This window comes from Eleginops maclovinus, chromosome 13, assembly GCF_036324505.1.
Source record: "Eleginops maclovinus isolate JMC-PN-2008 ecotype Puerto Natales chromosome 13, JC_Emac_rtc_rv5, whole genome shotgun sequence".
Lineage (NCBI taxonomy): Eukaryota > Metazoa > Chordata > Actinopteri > Perciformes > Eleginopidae > Eleginops > Eleginops maclovinus.
In genome coordinates this window covers 6,125,377-6,145,126 of record NC_086361.1, presented here as the reverse complement: position 1 = coordinate 6,145,126, position 19,750 = coordinate 6,125,377, and the positions used below count along the sequence as shown (strand labels likewise).

General features: G+C 42.9%; 1 protein-coding gene across 1 annotated transcript in view; it reads right to left on the bottom strand.

Moving 5' to 3' along the window:
* The window catches only part of macf1a (microtubule actin crosslinking factor 1a), a 211,262-nt gene that overhangs the window by 2,647 nt on the left and 188,865 nt on the right, over window positions 1–19,750 (bottom strand). Inside the window, 28 exon segments of the mRNA XM_063899408.1 lie at window positions 236–344; window positions 1,397–1,519; window positions 2,494–2,711; window positions 6,249–6,311; window positions 7,525–7,642; window positions 8,405–8,422; window positions 10,583–10,657; window positions 11,067–11,221; window positions 11,315–11,477; window positions 11,621–11,769; window positions 11,882–11,993; window positions 12,114–12,302; window positions 13,004–13,276; window positions 13,394–13,588; window positions 13,981–14,140; window positions 14,240–14,409; window positions 14,503–14,622; window positions 14,764–14,970; window positions 15,063–15,218; window positions 15,562–15,744; window positions 16,448–16,576; window positions 16,894–17,091; window positions 17,260–17,415; window positions 17,601–17,774; window positions 18,053–18,154; window positions 18,290–18,391; window positions 18,559–18,681; window positions 18,797–19,023. Coding sequence (XP_063755478.1) covers window positions 236–344; window positions 1,397–1,519; window positions 2,494–2,711; window positions 6,249–6,311; window positions 7,525–7,642; window positions 8,405–8,422; window positions 10,583–10,657; window positions 11,067–11,221; window positions 11,315–11,477; window positions 11,621–11,769; window positions 11,882–11,993; window positions 12,114–12,302; window positions 13,004–13,276; window positions 13,394–13,588; window positions 13,981–14,140; window positions 14,240–14,409; window positions 14,503–14,622; window positions 14,764–14,970; window positions 15,063–15,218; window positions 15,562–15,744; window positions 16,448–16,576; window positions 16,894–17,091; window positions 17,260–17,415; window positions 17,601–17,774; window positions 18,053–18,154; window positions 18,290–18,391; window positions 18,559–18,681; window positions 18,797–19,023 — 4,167 coding nt within the window.

The window sequence follows — 19,750 nt, the reverse complement described above, 5'->3', positions numbered from 1 at the left end:
TATTTTTCATCTAGCATCTTCATCAGTTAAAAGCTTTAATTTATCCAAAACTTTGCTATGCTTTACATGTCGAACATTATACCTGATAAACGCTTCTGTTAGCAGTTAGTGACGACCACATAGATCACTAGCATGACTGCAGACTCTTGGTTTCTTATGAATCAAAATCAAATAATAAAGTTTCCACTGGCTGTCAGTGAACATAAAGAGAGTACAGATGTGAGCGTTGTCTCACCAGCGCGTGTCGGTTTGCCAGAGTGCGGCGTTCCGCCGTTCTCTCCGCTCAGCGAGCCGCGGCTCGAGTGGAACGTCGGTCTCTTTAATTTGGACCCAGACGCCCCCCCCTGCAGAAGAACATCAGCAAACATCAGATGACAAGAACTACACACCAGTATTTCAAACCATCACAATACTCCAAAACAAACAAACAGAACATCACATACACAGACAGACATATGATCTAACAACAAATGGGAACCATACGGAGACACGTACCACGCACATTTCTAAGATTGATAAATATCACTTTGAAATGTTGGTGTTTACTAATATATTCCTTAAGAGGAGCTAAGCATGGATCTAAAGCTGAAACCAATGAAGATTATTTTATTATAGTAAAACATGCTTTTTATACAGCAAGTTTATTGAGAAGTGATGAACCTTGAAGGTCCATCACCCCTTCCAAATTGTCATCTAATAAAAAGGGTTTTATAAAAAAAAATATATTCACTGAAATTATAACAACTTTTGAAAAGAATGAACCGACTATAAAATAGTGTTTGCAAGGATATTTTTTTTTATTCACTTCAAAACATTTATCAACTCTGCATTGAATAAGTGATAAGAGTTCAGCCCAAAACCAGAAGAAATTCTAATTTGAAAAGACAAAATGATCATTTATTTGAATGTAGTTTTATTTTTATTTGACATTCTACATCGTCATTTTTTAATTTTCTTGTAATTTAATTAAATCTTTTAGCACTGTCATTTACCTTGTTGCTCGGTAAAGCCCACTGAGACAAATGGGTTTTGTAATATTGGGATTTAAAAATAAATGTTGATTTGATTAAACTGCTTTTAAGATGTTCCTAAAGTTGTTTTTTAAAATGATCAATGACCTTGCTACACACAAAAAAATATAATCCTGTACAAATGAAAACCCTGCCACTTCAAAATGTCATGTTTCAGGTGTAAGCTTGTTCGTTTACTCTGGAGGGTTGGAACAGTTTCAGAACCCTCCGAAGATGATGTCATCTTTTATACAAACACAAAGCAGCCTTAGTTTCTACGTGTGTGTGCACCCGGGAGTGTGCGTTAGTGCAGTAGCGCGTTCAGGGGAGTGGGGTCGGGTGGAGCAGGGGGGTGGGCGGCTGGGTGGGTGGCGTGAGTGTGTTACCTCGTGCCCAGGAGTGGTGGGGCTGTGAGCGAGGTCGGGGCAGCACTGGCACTTGGATGGCGTTGAAGTTTTACTGTGTGTCAGCCAGGGCTTGGCATAGTCACGGGAGTGAGTATGGGAGGACTGAAGGAAGGAAGGAAGGAAGGAAAGGGAGCAAGGAAGGATGATGGAAGGAAGGAAGGAAGGGTGGAGGAGGAGAGCAAAGCAGCAAAAGAGAAGAGCAAACAAAGGAAGGAAAGAAGTTATGGAGGGAAGGGAATGAGCATTTGGAAAGCGAGGAAGTGCAGGGCAGTGTGTTTTTGTGCAAACGTGATTTTTTTTTTTTTTTTTAAACCGAGAACCCAACAATGTAGGAGGGACGTTTTTGAAGGCAGGTTAGCAGGAAAGGGCAAAAAGATGAATGACAACAAAAAGAAACAAGAACAAAAAATAAATCACAGTTAAGGATGTGGTGACAACAACAACACCACCAACAGGATGAACAATGTAACATAAACCCATAAACACACACACACACACACACATACAAAGCCATTCAGTCTGTCTCTCACACACACATACACACACACTGGAATCCTACGAATAAACGAGCTGAAAAATTAGGAATGTCACTAAGATTAAAAGGCAACAACACTACACACTGACTACACTTTCATTGCATTCTGGGTAACAATGAGCTCAGGACAGAGGAGGCTGCAGATGTGTGATGTTATAGTACTGTACTTTTTAAGCTTGACAGATGCAGTACCTCAACTCTTAATTTAATGGGATATATATGTACTATGTAGCTGTCTGCTATGCAACATCTCAGTTGTTTTAATTAAAAAGAGAGAGAAATAATTTCCTATGATACAAATTGCTCTGTGGATTTTTGCCCTGGCGATGCTGTCTTTTGTGTTTTATCTCAGTGTGAACACAATGTACATGGTAGATTTTTAAAATCCAAAGTGGAGACAGATTTCAAAATGAGTTCATTTATTTGTATTCTTATTAACTGTTGGTTGTATTGTATAAAACTGCTATGCCTTATGCATTACTTTTATTCCTGTTTTCTCTTGAATGCAGTGGAGATTAATCCGACTGATGTGATCTCTTACCCTGGATGATGCGGAGGCTGTCGGTGTGGCGGGGGTGGAGGGAGCAGAGGGGAGCGAGGCCCCGCTATGGGAGGCAGAGGAAGAGGAGCGGGTGGGTGATGCGTTGCGGGAGCCCGGCTTGGAGCGCCGCCCTCGGGATCGGAAGGCGGCCAGACCCTGAGACGCTCCTTCAGGGAGGATGAACTTCTCCCTCAACTCCAGGTTGGTACGACCCCGCGCTGCAGAGACACAGAGGAAAGAATAAATGAGTTTGTTTGTTAGTGTCGGCTCACAGTTCTCCTCCAGCAGGGGGCGGCAGAGGCAGCGAGCATAGTGAGGGAGAGAGTCAGTGCTTCCTTGGTTGCAGACTTCAGAGTCCGTGCATGTGTCATTTGAGAGTGCACGTGAGGGGTAGGGGTCAGGGGTTAAGGAATCGTACAATAAGTGCAGTTTGGTTGGGACATTTAAGGTGAGAGGGGAGTCACTGTGTTTGGTTTGTGAAATAAAAAAGAAGTCAATGAATTAAATTCATACGCAACGAAAGTGGACACGTTTTGGAGACACAATGTCATCGCTGCAGACACATTCACCGCTAGACTCCAGTGCTTTCTTTTACCAGCATGGAAAATATTTTCTTAAATATGGGAATGGTTCTTCTCAATAAGATACAAATAAAAAACTGCTAATACAGTACTGATTTAAAGAGTTCCACATTTGGGAAAATCTGCTCATCTGTTTTCTTCCAGATTTGTGCCAATTTTGCACTGGTTTGTGTTGCGCACCTTCGACCCGCCTGCAACAGGGCAGTTCAATAACGCACGATTTCTGACATACGGTAAACTTTTGCCAGCAGTGAGCCCCAGTTGCCGGTAATACTGCATTACATCGCAGTGACACAAACCCTGTTGAAAATCAGTCGAAATCTACAGTAAGTGGTGTGACCTGATTCGTATGTTGGATAAGCAATTTATCCTTTAAAACTAATCTAATGTTGTTCATTAAATATATTTTGTGTTATTGAGCATCCTTTAACAGACAGCCCCGGTACTTCAAAGGCATTGACAAATAACTCTATGGGGGTGTTGGGCAAGTTCAAATATACAGCTGCTGAAAAAATGAAGAGACCACTTCAGCATAATCAGTTTCTCTTGTTTTATTTTTTATAGGTACGTCTTTAGAGTGAAATGTTTTTTTGTTTTTTTTGTATTCTATAAACTACTGGCATTTTTTCTCTGTGTTGGAATTCAACAGACACTGGAATGGCTGCCATACATGTACAGATAAAGATTTAAGAAAAAATTGGAGTGGCCTCTTCATTTTTTCCGCAGATGTATATTGAATAACAGCAGGACAGAAAGCTATAGAAGGTGATCACAGATTGAGCCAAAAAAGGTGGTGGACAAGAAGCTAGTCTGCATGACGTTGACTCTCTAAAAGCATTTTTTCCCAAATGTTAAACCCTTCCTTGTAGCAATGACAAGTGTCTCCAGTTTAGTGAAATGCCCACATACTTTCATTGCGTATTTACTTGAAAACATCTAAGGTTTGGTGGGAGCAAAAAGCAAAGCCCCTCTTCTCTCGTTGTTCAATAACGTCTCCCAATTGAATTTATTTTCCCTTCTTGCTGCGGAGAAGCGTCTGTGTCACAGAGTGTGTATGAGTACATGTGGAGGTCATGCCTGGTTTATGCTTAGCGGGAGATTGCCCAGAGATTCAGGGTTTCCCCCTTTTTTTTTAAATATCACACTCAGCAGCATTCTTGTACAGAAACTAGTGCAGCAGCCCCAACAGACAACAACAAGCCTGGAGAAGCCAGCCACAAGAGAGAAAGAGAGAGAGAGAGAGAGAGCGCGAGAGAGAGAGAGAGAGAGAGAGAGAGAGAGAGAGAGAGAGAGAGAGAGAGAGAGAGAGAGAGAGAGAGAGAGAGAGAGAGAGAGAGAGAGAGAGAGAGAGAGGGGAAGGATGGTACAGAAAAAAACAAATAAGAGTGAAAAGTAGTGTGAAGAGTCCAAAAAAAGACGAGTAAGAGATAGAAGGCTGCAGCTAGCCGTAGCAGCAGTGCAACTCCTAGCCTCGCAGCCATCGTCCCTAGCAACCGAACAGCCAGGCTGCTCAATTAAACGGGTGCACCCTGCAATTAGGTCCCCCCTCAACGCCACCCAGCCAGGTGCACCCTGTAATTGTGTCTCCCACCAACCAGCCTTCACATTCAAAGGAGCCACGTTGGAAGCCAGCGCTATTAGAAACCCAGGCTGGCCACGCCCAGGTCTTACACTGAGTCTGTGGAGCATGTGTACGGATTTGACTTTTTTTTTTAGAAAGAAGACATCTAAGCACTGTTCATTGTAGCAATATATCAATTTTTTCATACGTTTTAGCGTTGTAGCGGACTGAAATGTATCTGTCATTCTTAATGATATTAAGTTGACATAGTAATAACAGACCAATAACACATCATGTAATAAGTTATTATATCATTGGCTGGTTATGACGTTATAAGCTGGGCTAGCTATCACTATTTTTAAGTTGCATTTATGTCCCAGAGAATTGCTCTTAAGATGTATAATAAATCATACGTATCTCTTTGAAGAGGCTTTGTCCCATAATAAAAAATAATAAAAAATATATTTATCAATTTAAACATATTGAGTTGTGAATTAGTCTCACATTACCGGTAAGTTAAACTAAACTGACTTCTATTACCAGTACATCATTAAGTTATTACATAAAGAGTAGTGGTTGCTACATACATTATGTCTTATTTTCTGATAGGCATCTCCATCCATGCTTCTTTTATTGCTCAACATTTTCTTAATTTTAAGTATATTTAGAAAAAAAAAAAGTACTTAAGAAAATAGATTAAAAAAAACAAAGACCAGGGGTTGGCCAGCTCCTGCTTTGTTGTGAGTGAGGAAAGCATGATGCGTCATGTGGCACAAAGACAAGACATCAATGCCTTAACACACACACCCAGACCACAGTTAGAAACACACACACACATTCAGTAGGAATATAAAGACACACAGAGGACAGCCGAGGTTAAAGATGGAGACAAACAGCTGGACGGACGGACGGATGGAGAGTGAGAGAGATGGAGTGACAGAGGAGCAGAGAGAGAGGAAGTGTAGATACCTCGGCAGCAGAAATAGCCAGGAGTGACTGTCACTAAGAGACACAAGAGACAGTGTGAAAGAACAGCATGCTCATGGAGGAATGAAGAAAAGTCTCACACAAAGATATCACTTCTTAGAAACACACACACACACACACACACACACACACACACACACACACACACACACACACACACACACACACACACACACACACACACACACACACACACACACACACACACACACACACACACACACACACACACACACACACACACACACACCTTTTGGAGTTGAGACTGTCAAAAGTCACTCCTCATACAGACTGTAACACACACACATACAGCCAACCAACGGGGTCCGGACGAGTGTCAGTGACCCCTGAAAAGAGTTTCAAACAACAGGTCAGGATATCAGAGCTTGCATGAGGGGCAACAACCAGGAGGAAGGGGGGAGGAAGAGCGGAACAGTGGGGAGACATAACGTTAGTCAGGTGATCACAGTCAGCAAGGCACAGCAACAAGGCCAAACCAAGAAACCAGAGAAGAGGAAGAGAGCAGAAGAAGAACATAGAGGAAGAAGAGAGAGTCCAGGGGAGAGAGAAAAGCAGAGACAGGCTGTTAGGAGAGAGTGGAAGCGTACGAGAGAGAGAAGTCCAACCTATACGAGATGAGATGGAGCTACTGGAATCGGAGCGGAGGATCTTAAGTCCAGGGTGTTGCACTGGAGAAAGAGAAAAAGGGAGGGAGGGTGGGAAGGGAGGAAGAAGTAGAGAACTGAGGACCATGCACCATGCAATACTACTGTTTTATTTTAAAGAGAATGAATCAATAAGACAGGATAGATACAGAAATATAACGTGATCAGGTAAGGTGATTAACTAGAGGGTGGGCTCAGAGATTTTGAGGGATAAGAGATGAAGAGGGAAACACCAGATGTAGAGGACACTGTAGGAGACGCTGGAGAGAGGAGTGAGGGGGGGCAGCGGTTCACTGCATCACCTGCTGACAGACCACTTGACATATGCAGTGTTCCATTGAGCTCACTGCACTCATCTGCATGTTGTCTCTTACTCCTGTCAAGAGCTCAGTGCAGGAGGCACCGTCAACTGGTGTTGGTTTTGTGAGAGTGTGATAGTATTTGTGAGAGTGTTAGAGCCCGACCAATCAGGATTTAACATTGGGAACGATTATCTGGCTTATGCATTTCTAGACCCATGGAGCCTTATAGGATTTCAAACGGCCCTATTCTACTCATTCTCAGGTTCTTGTTTTTTAAATCATCTAAAATGTTTGCGAGAATCACGCACTACTTAAAAGGTGACATATGCTGTTCTCAGGTTCATCCTTGTATTTCGGGATTATACTAAAACATGTTTAAATACTTTGATGTTCTATAAACACATTATTTTTCTCATATTGTCTATCTCCCTTTTAGTGCAGGTCTCATTAAGACCAGCTCTCAAAAAATAAGTTATATATTACTTTTATAGATTCTAAAATCCTACATATGTTAAGGACAAAACTAATTTCCATGGAGGAATTAAAGGGTATGTTTAAAAATTACAGTAAAAATGTAAAATATCTTAAATCCATAAATTAACCAAAATATAGGAAAAATATTTCATAACTGTTTATCTTAAAAATATATAATTATTATCTGACACAAATAATCCTTATCAGTCGGGCTCTGTGTGTGTGTGTGTGTGTGTGTGTGTGTGTGTGTGTGTGTGTGTGTGTGCGTATGTATGTATGAGGGGGAATCTCTGCTTCTGCCTTTGATAGACATGACTCAAGGATGTGTGTGTGTGTGTGTGTGTGTGATAGAGTGTGTGTGTGTGTGTGTGTGTGTGTGTGTGTGTGTGTGTGTGTGTGTGTGTGTGTGTGTGTGTGTGTGTGTGTGTGTCAGTGTGGGAGACATGGTAAACATCACTCACCTCTGCACGGATCATTTTTGACCAGGAACTCATCCAGAGCCATCCAACCTCCTCCGACTCTCACCATCACCGTGCTGCGCAGGATCCTCACCAGACGCAGCTGCTGAGAGTCCCCAAACTGAGGAGACAACAAATTAAGGGGGGAGGGACGGAGAGAAATCAGAGGAAAAGAGGGAAAGAGATAAATGAAGAGTAGAAATAGGGCGAGTAGAAAGGAAGGAAAAGAGAGTGAGGAATCAGAAAAAGGAGGAGACAAAGTCAGTGAGTGACGTAACATTTGATATATTGATTGTTTCATTAAATCACAGCAGCCCATTTACCAGATCTGAACAATTCATTCTACTTCATGCAATGACTCAAAAACATGCACTGACAGAACTAAAGAGTCAATCTAATGATTGTTTCACCAAGCCACCCAGATATAAGAAAGATAATTTAAAGTACCAACTACAAATGGATTGATATTCAGTCTTTATGTTTTATTTAAACTGCTGAGCAAAGCAGAACTCCGAGGCGATGCAGAAGGAAGTTTCTGCATCTCTCTCCCAGAAGCTTGATTTGCTTCCCAGCTCCAGTCCACAGCACACTACGTATCACCTAACCACTAATCACCAGTGCAGCTTGTCCCTGTCGCCTGCTTCTCATTGTGCAATTTGTCACACTCAACACCAAACAAATCCCAGCGGGAACACAAGCGGATGATGAAACCTGCTTACACGTTGCAAAGCCACAATGGAGCGCTCCTCTTTCCTTTTTTTCAAATCATTTTTTATTTTGAGGATAGACTTTTTTGTAAGCATGTGTTGAGGACAGCACTCCATTGGTGGGGATTACAGGAAGCAGATTTCATACATTCACGGCAGCGGCAGCATCACTTTACCTGGTTTCCGAGGAAGAACTACATAAATCCAGAAGACACGCAGCACAGGAACACAAGGAGAAAGAAACAGAGCAGGAGTGAAACAACATGTACTCATAACTGAGGCTTGTAATGTAGGAATGGATATCATTTATTATCTTTTAAATACTGGTTACATTAAATTATTTATGTTATTTGAGCTTAGAATTAGTTGTGTAAGCAGAAAGATGCAGTGGATCTGAATGACTGTAGATGTTAGAGTGTCTTAATAAGAGGCCTTTTTCACCAATCATTCTTAAGAAGATATATATTTTTTTAAATCCTCTGACACGGTTGGGATTTATAAAATCAGAATCTATGCACACTCATGAGCATTTAAGTGCTGACACGTGCAAAGACCTTTTTTTTATTCTATAGTTGCACAGCAGTGGCTCAGTCAGTAGGGGCTTTGACTGGGAATCGTAGGGTCGCCGGTTCAAGTCCCCAAACAGACTTGAAAAAATATGGAAAGTGGACTGCTACTTGGAGAGGTCCCGGTTCACCTCATAGGCCCTGCTGTGGTGCCCTTGAGCAAGGCACCGGACACCTCCAATCCCCCCTCCCCATTGCTCCCCGGGCGCTGCACAATAGCTGCCCACTGCTCCTAGCACTAGGATGGGTTAAATGCAGAGGACCAATTTCACTGTGTGTGCTCTGCTGTGTGCATGTATGTGACTAATAAAGAGGGTTTCATCCTCCGAGTCTATCTATCATAATACAGAATTCAAATAACAACAATGTTTTTAGTTATTTTAGGTTTTTATATCTGGAAGAGAGTTACTTTCACAACTTTACAGAAAAAACAAAAGAAGATAGGGAAAAGCCCCATTTTATTTTTTAAAACTGCCAGCTAACGACGGTAAGATGAAGGCAAGAATGGTGAAGAAAAGTGAAGCTAGACACAAACATGAGCAGAGACAAGACAGACAACCAATGTGACAAAAGCCGCTTGGTGTGGTGTTAGTGTCCCCAGTGTCTGCAGTCAGACGCTGGACATCATCACCCAGAGGATAATGATAGAGTGAACACACTGCAGCACATCCAGAGAGTGCTGCTGAAACTGTTAAAACTGAGTTTATGACCGCCGTAAAGTGCTGTATAAATAACGCAGACTGCTGGGGGAACCACTATATTGTACCTCCTGAAGTTTTTAGACAACTTAATATTCCACAAATTAAAACCAAGACCTGAACCCTCATTTGTTATTTGGGCAAACAAGGTGTTAACATCTTTGCATTTATGTAGGCTGAAACATGTGTCTGCCACATTGGGTTTTTAAAAGGAGGTAGTTCAATTATTTGACAGATTAAATCCCAAGTCACCGGCATGATCATTTTTGTTCCATTTGTGGTCTTTGTCATTATTTGTCAAAAATAAGAAAAAAAGGAAAATACGTATAAAGGTACATAAGTATAGAAACATAAACAAATACATGAATATGGATTGAATTCCAGAATTTGAATGACATCCACATCTGGTTTATTTGCTGTAACAGGTTTTAGCTAGATCAGGGATTAAGATTTCCTTGGTTTTTGTTGGGAAATGACCTGAAGGCAGTGAGTTACCCAGCAGAGTGTCGATGCAGTCACATTTACATGGTTTTGTTAGTGTTATGGTGATGAAGGCTCAGGGGACAATCCTGGCGGCTGTGAGATGTTATTAACATGTTATATCATTACTATCATGACATGTAACGATATATGTTATGATACTATTAATACACCATGAGATCATGATGTGAGATGGACACACAAGAGACGTGCTGTGAAGTTATTTGGTGCCTGCTAGACAAGTGAAGACAGGTAATGAAGGATAAAATGACAAAACCTTATTCAAACCTGGATTAAACTGTGGTTACAAAGTAAAAGTTAGCAATTTAACATTAATCTAATTACACATAAAGGAACACTATGCAAATAGTAACAGTATTTGAGTGGTATTGATAAAGAACAAAATAAATCTAGCTCTAGATGTAAGTGTTTAAAATGCACCTCATGAACGGTGAACCAAAGTATCAATCACACTCACTTAACTTGAAATGTTGTATTTGTCTGCTAATCTAAGCAATTCCTCTCTTATAGTACCGTAAGTTTACATACACAGTTTGTAACCTATTTTCGAAATCATTTAAAATTGATCCAGATCAAGAGCTGAACTTACCCGGTATTTGTTCTCTCCTATCTGCTCCACCTGGAACCTCTTGGCACATTTACACTGTGCAACCTGCCGAGTCACCTGCACAGCAACACAAACAATGTGTCAGTGAATAATAACTTCATAACTTTGAGCTTAATTCATTTAGTGCTTTACAAAATAAAATAAAACCAGAACAGGTAGATCAAATGAGAAGTCAAACAATGAAACAATGAAATGAAAAATAAGTTTAAGGAACAGATTTAATAAACAGCAGGGACCCATTCTCAGATCTTAATGGTCTTAAAAACTCATCGGATGGTAACGCTTAATTAAAATCAATTTGACTCCCTGAATGAATGCTTCTAAGCCTACATCAGACTGGGCTGTCCAGGTTCTCATGTGGAGGGTAGTTCACTGTACGACTACATTATGTGCACTATACACACACGTGTCTTCATACAGTATTGGGCTAATCTTCCATGTGGTATATTCTTTACATTTCCCTTACCTCATCCTCTATCTTATCAGCATCAGTGGTGGGTCTGTAGGCGTCCTTGTTTGGGTGCAGAGCAGCCACAAACTCGTAGTAGTCGATGTAGCCGTCTCCGTCCCTGTCAAAGATGTCTGCCACTGCGGTCATCTCCAGCCTGCTGGTGGGGAACTCTGCAGACAGACATCAGGAATTCATATATCAGTCCATGTCTTTATTACTGTCAAAACAAGACATCCACCTCATCATTGTTTGCCATGACATACTTGAGGCCAGAATGCCATCAATGAACTCCTGGCGCGTGATCTTTCCATCCTGGTCCTTGTCGATGCGTCTGAAGAAGTCCATGACTCGGGACTTCTTATGGTTCATCCAGCGCATGTACTTCTTCCTCCACACATCGAAGTCGAAGTTGGCAAACTCTTTGAGCTGAAAATGGATAATGGAGTCAGCGCTGTTACACATTGCATGTCATAGTGACAGAAATAATGTCAATATGGGGATTTAACCTTGGTTAGATTGGTATATATCTAAATTTAGGCTCAATTAGATGATGTTGACAGTAAATGTACCTCCTCCAGTCTGTCCAGTCCATCGTTAAGTTTGCGCTGGCGGTCCAGAGCCAGCAGCCATACTTGCTGCCAGCGGGCACAGAGCTGGTTGAGGCGGGGGTTTCCTCCAGAGACCTGCATGGCCGCCTGCTGCGGCTGCTGGTTTTTGCCTGCAGGGTTAACACATCCTCCTTCTGGTAAACTCTCAGTAATACTCATACTGTGGTCAAAAAGTGGAGAAGATAATATTTGTGCATCTGAAGGTAAACACAGGTGACTTACGAGCTCCTCTCCTCTCTGCCAGGCTGCTGGGAGCCTCGGCTGGTTTTCTTTTGTAGGTCTTTGTCACTTTGTCGACATCTGGCTGCTTCCTCGTCATCTCCTCCATAAACATCTGAGAACACCAGAAATTAGTAAGCAAAGCTGGACCACACAACTGTTATTGGAGCGTAGAAGCACAGGCAGGTTTAATGTTTGGTTTCCCACAAAGATCAGATGAGTCGGGTCAGCCCACCTGGTGTTCTGTGATGAGTGTTTTTAGCTGTGAGATGTCCTGAGGAAGCGCTTCGGTGTCTTTCTGGACCAATGTGGTCTCAGCAAACTGTAGCCATGACAACAGCTCCTCCAGCAGGTTGGCGTTGTTGAGCACCTCGGTCAGAGCCGTCTCCAGGCGCTGCTCGTGCTGTTTGGCCCACGTCAGCACCTGTAGAGCAAATTGAGCTGATTAATATAAGAAACATCTTTTATCATTATATCACTTCTAAATAAAGGTTGAGAGGAGCAAAACACTTTAAGGGTCTTCTAGATCTTAAACCGGAACGCTCAAATGACAACCTTTAAAACAATATTTAAACACACAGTCATTTTCTGCCACTAGGGGTCTCTCAATCAAACAAAATAATTTGATAGTAGCGTGGGAACATGGTCATTTGTCAATGTCATTTATTCAGGAGCAAAATTATCTGCAGAGGTCTCCTCCACTTCAACACAAAAGGAATTTAGGAATAAAACTTGTAAAAATACTGTATAAATCAGTATCACTTAAACAAGCTGTGTATTTCCAATGTAGTTTGGTGGACACATGAGGTAAAGGTAACCGCTTGTGTTAGATGACAAATTAACAAATTAAAAATAATCGTTCGTTTGGTTAAAATACCAGCAATATCTAAGAAGTTTACGATATATATTTGGGTTAAAACTTTATAAAGAAATACAGTTTTGACATTATTACAATGCAAACAAATGCTTAAAAGGGATACATTTAGAAAATAACTGTCTCCTAAAAAAATATTAAAGACTTCTCAAGCCTCGAAAATTGTTGTAAGTCTAATTAATACATAAAGAAATCTAGAGAACAAAAATGCTTAAAAAACTAAACCCCTGCCCCTGACCGCCCTTCCTCACCTCCTCGAAGCGCGCCCTGATGATGGTGATCCAGTGTTTGATGGTGGTGATGGAGTCAGGGTGACAGAGGGTCAGGATGCCCTCTCCCATGCCAGCTGCCTTGTTCACATCCGCCCTCTTCTCCTCCACCGTGCCCATGAAGTCCCGATGTGTGTGCAGCAGCGCCTGCAGAGTCTCCGCCTCTTCGGGGAGGACGCCACGGAAACGAAGCGTCTGCTCGGCCTCAGACAACCACTCCAGAAGCATCTGTATCGCCGTGCGGAACTCCTCCGCCTGAGAGAGAAAGGTATTCATAAAAAAGTAAGGTAGAGGTCTTTAATAGTGTCCTGTGCATATTTGAAGACACAGTTTGATGTTGGAGAACTGTTCATCAGCAGCTTCCTCTCTGACCTGTTTAAGGGCCTTCTGGAGGCGGGTCTGCTTGGTGACGGACAGGGCGCACACCGTGTCCCAGCGGTTGCTGAGCTCCTGCAGCTGCACTTTGACCCACGCTGTGTCGTCGCGGCCGGTGTCCATCAGGTCCCGGGCTGAGCGCTTCAGAGCCTGAACGCTGCCGGTTCTCTTTCCCATCTCCTTCTGGAAAGCCTGCAGGTTTGAAGAAGAACAAAGTCAGATTCATACTTCTGGGATGTTATTATCCTCTAATTATAACTGCAACCAGTACTAGACTAAAATATTACTTTATCAACAACTTCTTAAATAATTGTAAAAATATTGTTTTATGGAAGATGGCAACATTTTTATTTTAAGCCTGTCAAATATGAAATGTCCTGCTTTTCTCTGTTTCATATCATATAAAGTGAATATAATTGGACATCACCTTGAACTCTATGAAACTGGAATTGATATTCTTTTACTATATTTTAAATCAAACGATGAATTAAGAAAAAAATCAGAAGAACAATCGATGAAGAAAAAATATTTAGTTGCAGCTCTATATGTCTTATTTATTGATGATTACAGTCCTGTTTACACACCTTATGTGAGTCCATGAGGTTGGACACAAGGTCCAGGTCTCCATGGACGGGCAGGTCTTCAGCCAGCTGCGGCTCCACCCGGTACAGCCAGTCCACCAGGGCTTGCAGAGCCTCTGCAAACTGACCTGAGAACAGCAGAGCCTCCTCCAGCTTGTGTTGTCTGGATGGAGACGAGCAGACAAACACATCTTTATTAATAAACTACATCTGAATGGTTGGGGGATAAGCATGTTTTATTGTCCATCCTTCACACTCTCACCTCTCTACGCTCTTGCCACAGACGGTGTCCCACTTGTCGCGGACCTCTCCCACCAGGTGGTCCATTTTCTGGGTGTCTGCAGGCAGTTGGGCCTTGTCCCTCATGGCCCTCCCGGACCTCACCGTAGTGTCGTACACCGGCTGCTTTGAGCCCAGAGCTTTCTGAAACTCCTGGACAAACAAAAGAAAATGGAAAAGATTTGTAGATGGAAACACATCGAAGGAAAGAAAGTATTGAGTGTGTATAATAACTTGCATCAGTACCTTGTGTTTGACCAGTTGTACTTTGATCTTATCCGGCTCGTTGGAGATCTCCAGCTCTGAGTCCAGTCGCTTCTCGGCTTCCTCTAGCCAGTCTGTCAGCTTCCTCCAGGCCTCATGGAACTAAAAAATAAACAGCTTTTTAAATATTGTTGTATTTTATACCCGTCTTATTTTATTTCAACTCGTGTACTTTTTTCTATGATCTTTATTGAGTATGTGCTACATAGATAAACTTGCGTTTCCTTTTGCCACATTTCGTACCTGTTTGGCGCGTTTGCGGGCCTCGTCGAGGTGTCGGCCGCGGTCTAGTGACCTCTGCACCAGCTTGTCCCAGCGAGCCTGGACGCTGAGCAGCAGGTTCTTGATGAGAACCACGTCCTGCTTCATGCTGGCGAAGCGGAGCTGAGAGCCGGCCTTCTCCAGAGCCAGGACCTGCTCTCTGTGGGTGTTGACCTCATTCACAAACACCTGGGACGACGTTAGGGGAAACGAGTTAGGGATAATGTAACGATGGCTTAGATATCTTAAAGATGTTTCTGGTGAGGAAGTATGTCCAATACCTTGTGCTCATCGATCTGGAAGAGGACGGTGTCCAGTATGAGGCTGGGGGGCTGGGCCATATTGAGGGTTTGTTCAGCCTGGGTCAGCCAGTTGATGGTGTCCTGCAGGGAGGTCTGGAAACCTGTCGCCAAGGAAACAGCCTCATCCAGCTTTGCCTGAATAGTTAAGAGTTACAATTAAAAGACAAACCAGAAACATGATATTAGTAACAAACTGAATAACGTAGAGACAGACCCATTGTCGGGATTCTTTTATTTTATACAAAATAATACATATTGCATTTTGTAATACCTTGTCATTTTGTATTGCCTTCATCATTTAATTGTGCTAATTGTAAAAAAACAATGTGGTATAAATGCGACATGTATGTAGATTTGACCAAGAAATATGAGACTGGTCACCGGTGACGGCAGATCAGCCGACAACCAGCCAGATTTTGACCAAAGTATCTTTAGAATAAAGACACCATAAAACACCCTCCTCATGTCACAGTCTTACCCTGCGGTCGTCCATCTTGGTGTTGAGGCTGGCCCACTTGTTCTGCAGCATGGCCAGGTTCTGCTGGGTCTGGGTGGTGCCGGGTCCGGCCTCCTCTCCTCCCCGAGCCAGCAGCATGGACTCTCCTTGGTCCAGCAGGTGGTGGTACTGGTCTGCCCGCTGAGCCAGCTGGGCCTGGAGCTCCTGCATAAGGAGAGAAGACACAGATGTGAGATAACACTGAAAGGTGAGCGCTGGTTGGATGAGAACAATAGAGGCTGTTCATGTTTCCTCTTGTCTTGTGGGACAAGAGGAGCATGTGTAAGCTAATGCCCTGAACATCTGCTTAAACCTTTGCTAGTAAAAAATGTGTGTGCTTATAAAATAACTTTATGACACTGCAGGAATAGCTGCTGTATACTTAGTGTTGTATTTTTAGAAAAAGGCTGTCTTCATACTGAATGATTTTGCAGGGTTGTTATATTCAAATTTGTTTTGAAAGTGGATTCAAGTATTTTACAAGTGTTTATGACACACCTTATAACTGCAGCATTACAACACTGGCTTATTCCAACAAGATGTATGTTACCCAGCGTTGAAGAGACTATATGTTTCTTTTATCTTTCCAATGATAGAGAAAGAGTTGAAAAGGGGAGATAGAGGGAATGACACACGGCAAATGGTTCCAGGCCGGACTTGAACCCAGGTCCTCTTATATTATCATCCCTGCTTGCCCCTTAACTTCATTTTTTTTTTTTTGATTTCCAAAAATCTCTCTTGTGAATTTGCCAAATAAAACAAAAGTGACTGAAATATATACAATTAAAAAATCTAAGGTGTATCTTTGTATATTTTTAGATGATGCTCTGAGCATGAAGGCAAAGTTTGATTCTGGAGGGATCGTTACCATGTGCTGCTGAAGCTGCTCTCTGGCTGTCTCAGGGAGGCCGCCTGTGGGCTTGGCTGCAGACAGCTGGCTCTCCGTCCTCCTCAGCCACTGCAGGAACTCCTCCAACTCGCCATGGAAACCTTCAGCCTACAGGGAAACAGTTAGGGAGGGGGGATATGTATATGTATGTTAGCATATTAAGATAACTTTAGAAGTAATGCCACATGCACACTTAAGTGAGGAGGTGCAACAATATGGAACATGGAGATATTCATTTGTCCATCGCATGGTGGTTATCCACTAAAGGCAAAATAAAGGGCAAGGGTCTGTGGTGTCATCAGGTTGATCAAACCTTCCAAAGTGAAACAATGTTATGTAACAAAAAATGTAATTTTTTTTTTTGTGTGGAAATGTGTGAAGTAAGGGGGCTGCCCCCTAAGATCTCTCTGGTTCTCCTCCCGTACCTGGTGCAGGGCACCCTCCAGCAGCTTCTGCCTCTCCTGGGTCTTGAGCAGGAGGCTCTGCCAGCCCTGGTTCAGATGGTCCAGCTGGTCCCTCAGGTGGCTGGCCTCATCACCAGGAGACGACTCCAGAAGCTCAGCACCAGCACCGTTCACATTCTCCACAGTGGCATGATGGGAAAGCACATCATTACGCAGAACCTGGAACAGAGAGGAGGGAGAGAGAAGTTAATTAAACTGAAATATACTGGCTCTTCATATCCAGACTGATTTCCCGAATATAACTTTCTTTTACATTTTTTAGGATGTCAAAAGATAATGTGACGGATGAGAAGTCTCTCATACAAGGTGCAATAAAAGGAGACGTACGTGGTGTTTAGCCAGCTCGATTTCGATGGCCTTGGGGTCGGAGCTGATGGGCCGCTGTGTGTCCAGGGTGGTATGTGTGTGGTTCAGCCAGGCCTGCAGCTCAGACAGAGCGTGCTGGAACTGACCCAGGGCCAGCAGGGCACCCTCGAGCTTGTGCTGTGTGGGGAGGAAGACAGAAGTTACATCTTAAAAAGAGCAACTTAAACATTTAGGTAGTGATGAAAAGCAGCCTGAAATGCTCCAGAATGCTAACAAAGACAAATGTAGTCTACTACCAAGATGAACAAAGAGGTGAGCTTTCATTCTGTTACTCTGGACATTGCCACATCTGGTTCTATTACCTGTCTTTGTGTGATTTTCTCCCCCAGGTTTTCCCAGAGGTGACGGAGCTCGGTCAGCGGCTCCTGGATCATGTCCCTATCCGTCTGGTCGGAAACCTTCTTCAGCAGCAGCTCCCCCTGGTGGCACAGCTTCTCCATGTCAATCTGCTGCTGGTAGACCTCCACCTTGTACTGCTGCTCAGGGGAACAGAGGGATGAGAGGAAGAGGAAAGTCGTGATGTATTAGTTCATGATACAGACCGAAGGTTTTCTCAAGATTTCACATTTAAAAGGAGACATATGCTCAGTTTCAGGTTTATATTTTTTATTTGGGTTGCAACTAAAACTGCTTTAATGTAAAAAAAAAAGACACATTTTCTCCACTGTCTGTTATGCAAAGGATACAGATTGTATACAATCTGAATTTCAGTGTGAATGTTCTCATGAATGACTGGCGAGACTATCTTGCGAACCTTGAGCTCTTCAATCTGCTGCTTGACAGTTCCCAGATCAGTTCCCACCGTTGACATGTCACACAGCTTGATCACAGCGTTGTCCAGGTAGTCAAACATAGACTGGAAATGATACAGAAACAATAACTTATCATCATCATGGTCACTACAAAGCTATTTAAGGACATGTATTATTTGGTGCAAAGATGAGCTAAGAAGCATATGATTAGGACCAGTATTTATGTAAACAAAACAAACCTGCAGAGCATCCTGGTACTGCACAGACGCCGTCATGGCCTCCTCTAGTCTCTCCATCCTCTCTCTCCACGTCCGGTTCAGACCCTCCCATGCAGCATTCATCTATGAGACACATAAGAGTATTATGTTAGTGGGTAAACATGACGTGTACCTTGAAAATGTATTTAGTTTTAGTTTTCAGAAGCACATTTTTCGGTAATTTAGTACAGCTCTAAGAGTACTACTGAGTAAATGTACTTAGTAACATTCCACAACTGCTGATTTCTCACTTCGTCAATGGTCTTTTTCACTTCAGGTTTCTCTGTTTCTCCACAGGCAAAGATGAGGTCGGCTCCGAGGGTCCTGACAAACTCCAGCTCCTCCCTCAGGCCGTCCGTCTCTGCCTTAATGGCCTGGTGGAAGGAGAGAGAGACATGGAATCATTTAAAAATAAAAACACTGTTAGCTCTTCTGCTTCTCTGCTCTGCCTACTGTTCATATCAAGTCCCTCCCTCTCGTCCTCCATACCTCAGCAGCCTCGATCTGTTGTTTGATGAGCGAGGGGTCTACGCCGGGGTCCTCCAGCTCCCTCACGATGTCTTGGGAGTCTCGTAGCGTGCTCAGCAGCGCCGCCACGTCGGCCCAGAACTTTCCAGCCAGGTCCAACACGTCGTTCAGCTTCCCCTCCTTTTCCTCCGCCCGCTGCCGGATCTCATCCCACAGGGAGCGCAGGCGCAGGAGGCGGGTACGAACGGCTGGGGAGGAAAAGGGGAGGAGTTAGAGATTAATGAGGCTGGTTGGATCTCACTGGGCATTCTCCATCGTCATTTCTAATGTTATGTGAAAAAAGCAATAATAATGTTTTCTCTGTTGGAGTGTGTAAGTTAAGTCTCTTATCACTCCACTCCCACTGCAGCTGCACACTGAGGCCTTTCACTTCATAAAGTGTGGAGGGCATAGGGAGGGCCATAAAACAAAGACGCGTGTGTTTTGACCATGTGGTGGCGTTGGATGAAATATGCAGAGCTGCTGAATCTGTTCAGTTTCCAGATTTGACAAGGCCTGCCCGCTGGCTTTGTGCCAGTACAACTTACAGTGGATTGTTTAGTCAGTGGACCAGTTGGACTGGAGCCGAGAGTAAGACTTGAAATGTTTTTCTCTCAGATTACAGAAGCCTGCTATGTTTTCCTCACACTTCACTTTCTGAAATCCTTTTGTGGACTGTTTTTGTTTCATATTTTGTTTCAATAATAGCAGGTTCTTTGTTTTTTTAAATGAAAAGGCAACTTTTATAGGCACACAGGGAATGCCTACAAGAACAGCTAGCAACCAATTCGATTATTTAGACATTAAGTTGGTAGACATTTCTATAACATTACATAAAGTCAATGCTTATTATCAAAAGTGATTTACAAAAAGGTGCAATAAACCATGAAGAATCCTGCAAGTAAATTCACTTTTCAATTGTTTCAGTCTGTGATG